At 31.6% G+C, this 5,830-nt stretch overlaps 1 protein-coding gene across 2 annotated transcripts; it reads left to right on the top strand.

The window, feature by feature from the left end:
- The first annotated feature begins 539 nt into the window (after positions 1 to 539).
- LOC112784717 (protein XRI1) lies at positions 540 to 4,295 on the top strand. 2 transcript variants are annotated; one of them, XM_025828018.3, is made up of 9 exons: positions 540 to 813; positions 1,887 to 1,951; positions 2,036 to 2,146; positions 2,265 to 2,410; positions 2,926 to 2,992; positions 3,098 to 3,212; positions 3,299 to 3,339; positions 3,450 to 3,542; positions 3,715 to 4,295. In XM_025828018.3, the coding sequence occupies exons 1-9, from the start codon at positions 782 to 784 to the stop codon at positions 3,987 to 3,989; spliced, it is 945 nt and encodes a 314-aa protein (XP_025683803.1). In that variant the 5' UTR covers positions 540 to 781; the 3' UTR covers positions 3,990 to 4,295. The 2 variants fall into 2 exon arrangements, with proteins under 2 accessions (XP_025683803.1, XP_025683802.1); XM_025828017.3 differs by having other exon boundaries at positions 1,884 to 1,951.
- The last annotated feature ends 1,535 nt before the right edge of the window (positions 4,296 to 5,830 follow it).

Here is a 5,830-nt window from a genome sequence, read left to right as displayed (position 1 = left end):
ATAACAATTAGATCCTTGAAGATTTTAACTTTGCACTAATTAGTTCCTAAAGAAAAAAAGTACTAATTTGGTCCTCCAAGATAGCAAACAATGGACACATGATGTCCTTCTATCAATTCATCAATTAAAACTTAACGGTGATGCTTAGGTACTGTTAATTACTCTGATATATCTATTTATGAAAAATAGTAATGTAGATAACAATTTTTGGAATGAAATTTCACTTGTTTTGATAGAATTGATGATAAATAGAGAGCATTGATAAAAGATATATGAAAACTCAAGAGATAATAAATGTTTCACTGTGCAAAACTATATCGTTTTACTACTCATGTGACAATAAAGAGACATGCACCACTATAAATAACGAAATACATGGACAATTCAATTTTATTTTACACTATTCACGGACAAAAAGTCATACATATTTATCATTTGTTATCTTAAAAAAAATTAATTTGGTATTTTTTTTTTCAAAGACTAATTAATCTAAAATCAATATCTTTAAAGATGTTTGTCACTTTACTCTAAAAAAAAATGAGCCCCAATATGACACGTAAATAATTAAACCTGTATTTTCTCGTCATGCTCGGGTCAGTTTCTCCCATGTTATATATAGGTCATAGCCTCTCAAGTCACAACAGGGAACCGATCTCTCTATTCTCTGTAACGGTTACTTCTCTTTTCTATTTTCCACTGTCTTTTTCTAGAAAATATATAAAAAGAAAAGACACTGATCAGTTGTGACTGGAAACTTGACTCCCTGCTTCTTGCCCTTGAAATGGATTATAACAACAACAGCGACGACGACAAGTAAATCTCTCTCTCTATTTTGTCTTACTTTATTTTATTTTCAGCTTCGACATTCTTTTAAGGTGAGGGTTTTATTTTTGGGCGCGATTGAGTTGTTTGGAGAAGCACATTTATGCTTTTCGAGGTGCTTGTTCTGATATATGTTTCTTTTTTTTGCTATTCTTTTTTGTGTTGTTTTGTTTAAGAAAAGAAATTGGGAATTTTGTAAAAAAATTTATTATTTTATTTTTCACTTCATCTTGCTGTTGTTTTGTGCATTATCTGCTAAATATATGGTGCTGTTTGGTTCAGTTGTTTTGATTTGCATTGTGGCTCTCTGATTTCCACCATCTCAGATTAGGTTGTTTGGTTTTCTGTCAAATTTCATGGATGAAGAATTTCAATTTTTTTTAATTATTTTTTTGGTTTTTTTTTTTTTTCCTAAGCTCGTGCTACGGTTTCTGAGAAGTACTTGCATGCTCTTGCTCCTTAAGCACGCTTAATGTGTGCTCCAAGAACATATACAACTACACATTCATAAGTTTTTAAATAAACTTTAAACATTACAAATGAAAATGAGAGACTGCATGTTTCTTTAAGTTTTAAATAAATTTTAAACATTATAAATGACTTTTGTTGTAGAATCTAATGTTTCATTTTACAATTTACAGTGCTTAGTTTGGTCTATGGTGTGATAATTAGTACTTCAGTGGTTCAATTTGCAATGTATTTAATCTTTTTTTATAATGTCTGCAACCAACCACACACTGGGCAATCTTTGGAGTGCTAATTAGTACTTAGTTTGCAATATATTTAATATTTGCTTTTCTGTAGCTGAATTTGATAATGTCTGAAGTTGGGGGTGTGGGGAGGGATTGATTCAATTCTTCTTGTTGATTCTTTATTTCTTTACATTCAAAGGAGATCCATGTGCTCACTCTAATCATGATTCATGATAGAGCACAATGACAGTTTAATCCATGTGGAATAAGACTTTGTTGATGCGGTTGTTTATGGATTTTGTCCATGGGTTATTATTTTACATCAATGGCATGTCATGACAATTGCACTTACTTTCTGTTCTATCGTAGTAGTGGTGCTAAAGAACCATGGAATTGGCATGGGGAGGATCATGATCTCCAAAAGACTTCCAATTTTGGTAAGTCTTACTTTGATGTTAAATTGATTTTTTTACACGATTACATAAGTAATGCCTGATTTTTTTTTCTTCAATATATTTCAGAAGAGCCATGGAATGGTGTGCTCCAAAATGAAGATATTTCCTACATGTTTGAAGATGAAACTACACCAGTTAAGGCATGTGGTGATTTGGTATACAATGTTGACAATAGTGGTAAGGCAGTTCATTTGATGTCTTGTCGATGTTGGCATCTTGTTAGATTGTTCTTTTTGCTTTAGAAATTGTTGTTATGAACTATCCTGGTTTGATTCAAGGAAATATTGGATTTCAGTTTCGGATGATGTAGAAAAAGAAGTAGAGGAGGGGAGGGAGACTTCTTCTCAAGTCAAGAGGCGGCGGATGCTACAATTCAATGGCCAGGAGAGGGATCATTCTCTTTCCAAGGAAGAGATGTCTTTGCCATATTTTAAATCAAATGTTGGTGCTTCTAGCTTTCCAATAAATTTTCACACTCCTAATATGTTAGACAGTAGTAAAAATATGAAGATTCAGATCTGTCCATATCATACAAAAACTATTTGAATCTGTCTTAAGTAAATTTTGTGATATATTACCATTATGTTGTTGAACCGAAAATGAATGCATGTTACATGTGTTCAGTTTCATGAGTTTGGGTTATTTTATCCCTATCTTATGTTAAGGCTAGTTTCTGTTGAAACCCCTTGTATATTAGCTATTAATGAGCCATTTGGTTCAAATCTTGATGTCTTCTTTAAAGTATTATATTTGGTGATATATTCTGCTTCAATGAGTCCTCTTCGCGGTTAAGGATATTTCATCCCTCAATAAAGGGGAGTTTGTGTTTTGGGTTACTGTTCAGCAGTTCGAGATTGCTTGTCACTTATATCTAGTAGGGCATGCTAATCCCAATGAGACATAGTGATTAATAAAGTTGTTGATTTGCTGACTGTTACTTCGTTGCGCATATATAGGGGAAGGAGGACTTGATCACGGATGCTTTTCCTGAAGTGTCACAATGGGTTCCTGGTTTATCATCAGGTTTTCCTCTTGCAAGATTTTATCCTGTCTTTTCATTGTATTTCTTTTCCTGGTATAATGGCTTAGATAAATTTCTGAAGGCTCATGTTTTCCCAACCGTCATAGAATATGCATTAGGAAATGCATCGTCATCGTCTGGTTATGAAGACCTTGAGTCCACTGAAGGTTGGCTAGCAGAATGCCTTAATGATAGCGAGATGCAATTCAGTCCCGATGATTTGTATGCTTCTATGGATGACTGATTTTTCACATATAGTTGGTTATACAAAGTCATCTGATTCTGATGACTATGTTGTTTGATTTCAGGAACTTTTCAGGGGCAGAGGATATTCAGATTGATATTGCAGGTAGATGCCATTTTTTCCCCTCGCCGTTAGAAGGATGCTGCTTCTTCCTTGATTTTGTTCTTTTCTACTTGAATCGTATTTTCTCAAACAAAAAATTCATCTTCTTTCAGAGTTGGTCGACATCACAGCATCTTCCGAGCAAAATGTGGTTCAGCAGCAGAAGCAGCAGGTCACTCGAACCTCCAAAAATATTATCTTCAAAGGTTCAACTTTCTTCTTGATGTAGTGTCACTTTCTGGTTTAATTTTATTGATTTCTTGTTAGCAAGGTCATTATAAATAGCTGCATTCAATCCCAAAAATGGGCTCTACATATAGTTAATAAGATGAAGTTTTTTTATTTGATAACAAATTTAGACCCATTTTTCGTGTTTAGGTAGGAAATCGTTTATACAGACACCGCCAAAGTTGGCTTCTTCTGTGGTCTATCCATTTACTTTTGTTAAGCCTAGTGGTGCTCATGGAGATGTAACATTGAAGGAAATAAATCAGCGGATTCAGACTCCGCCGTCTTCAAAATCAAAGCAAAGCAATGAAGATCCATCAGCTTATCCCAAATCAGCCTTCTCGGGGAAGCCTGTCGTTAACAAAACAAAGATTCGCACGGAAGGGGGAAAAGGTAGCATCACGATTATGCGAACCAAAGGCTAACTTTTTTTTGGCTCATCTATTAATGTCCTAGTTGAGTTTATTTTCTGTAATATATAGCTGCCGGATTTTAGAAGTTGGTACTGCAATGTTTTGTTCTTGTTGCCACTTATATCATATTACACCGCCTTAGTGTTTATTTTCTTGTAGTGCAGTCTTACTTCATCTTCTTCTAGCTGTTAATTTGGTAAATGATTTATGTAAATCTGAAATGTTAGTCCCCAGCTGTTGAGTTGACAATGTTACTAAGCTTGCCTTAGCCTTTGTAATTGATACATACAGATTTAGTATATGGTCTTGTTTCTGAAACTGCTAAACTTATGCACCGGTATATCTTTGTTATATATTCTGTCTCTTGTATGTATATTTTCGAAAGGTAAATTATTTTCTGTTTGTATTATTGTATGATAATTCCTTTTGCATATTTTGTTTGAATATGGAGTATTACGTTTGAATTGAATTATAAATAATTGACATATCATATTATTTCTATTCTTATAAAAGTATAGAATTTGATAAATATTTGTGTAATTTTATAATATATTTAATGTGTTTTCTAAAATTTATTTTTATCCAAATTTAAATTACAAATTGAATTAATTAGGAATATGATGATTTATGGTTAAAAAATGTAAAAATAGTGGGGTGCTATATATTTCAAGAATTTATGATCATTCACCCAACATTATTTAACAATATCTTTGGTTTTATGGCGGGTAAATCTACCATTGACAATGATGTCATCTACTTATTGCTGAAAATAAGAACGAAAGAGAGGTATTGGAGCAATGATAAAGATTTATATATGATTTTTATTGCCCTAGAAAAACATGGTTATTGTACCAAAGGAGGAGCAGAGTTGGCGAGAGATAGAACAAGGCAGGAGCACCTGACATGCAGAAAAGACCAGAGTAGGAGTCATATGCAAAGGAGGATCCATCTTGTGTTGTGGAACTGGGGCGAATTTCCGAACCGGGTTTCTTTTGTGGCCTTTGGCCCAGACCAAACAAAAACAAGGAGGACCTTGGAAGATCTTGCAAAAAGAGAGATTAAGGATAAGGATAGTATTGTTGGAGATTTGGTTGAGTAGCATATCATATGTCTTCTTAGCAACTACATTTGGATTCAAGTTCTACGGAAGGAAAAATAAACCCAAAAATAAATCCATATAATGTGTGTGAGTGTGTTGTGATACCAATACTTAGTCTCAACTGAATTTAAATTTTGTATCAATTTTAATTTTATCATTTAATAAATTATATAAGTGATAATATTTAATTAATATTTTTTAAAGTGATATAATTTTTTTTACTGATAATAATTTTATTTTAAATATTGTATCTAATATAAATTTTAATTTTAAGTCAATTCAACAGATGTTAAAATAATACCCAAAAAATATCCAATTCAAATTGCTCTGAAGAATCAAAGTGATCCTTGAGATCATGTAAGGGTGAGAAAACTTTGTAAGCTTAACTTTGCCACGAGACCAATTTTATTTTTATTATTATATAATATTAAATTTTATTGAAAATCTATAAATTAAAAAGCAAAACAAAAAATACTTTTATTAATTATAACATATTTTTTTATTCATAGTTATAAATTATCTATTAATATTATTCTTTTTAATAAATATTTATGAATATAATAGGTATAAGTTTATTAATGAATTATTAAAATTGTAAAACAATAATTAATTTAATAAAAATAAAATTTAAAAATTACTCATTATGAAAAGAAGAAAATAAAATTTTACATAATTACTTCATTATGATTGGGTCAATTAGTTTAATCAATTAACGAATGATTGAACCAATAATTAAAATTTTGGCTGGGTTAGT

The sequence above is a fragment of the Arachis hypogaea genome, chromosome 20 (genome assembly GCF_003086295.3).
Source record: "Arachis hypogaea cultivar Tifrunner chromosome 20, arahy.Tifrunner.gnm2.J5K5, whole genome shotgun sequence".
In the NCBI taxonomy this organism is placed as follows: domain Eukaryota; kingdom Viridiplantae; phylum Streptophyta; class Magnoliopsida; order Fabales; family Fabaceae; genus Arachis; species Arachis hypogaea.
This window is presented reverse-complemented; position numbering and strand designations above follow the sequence as displayed.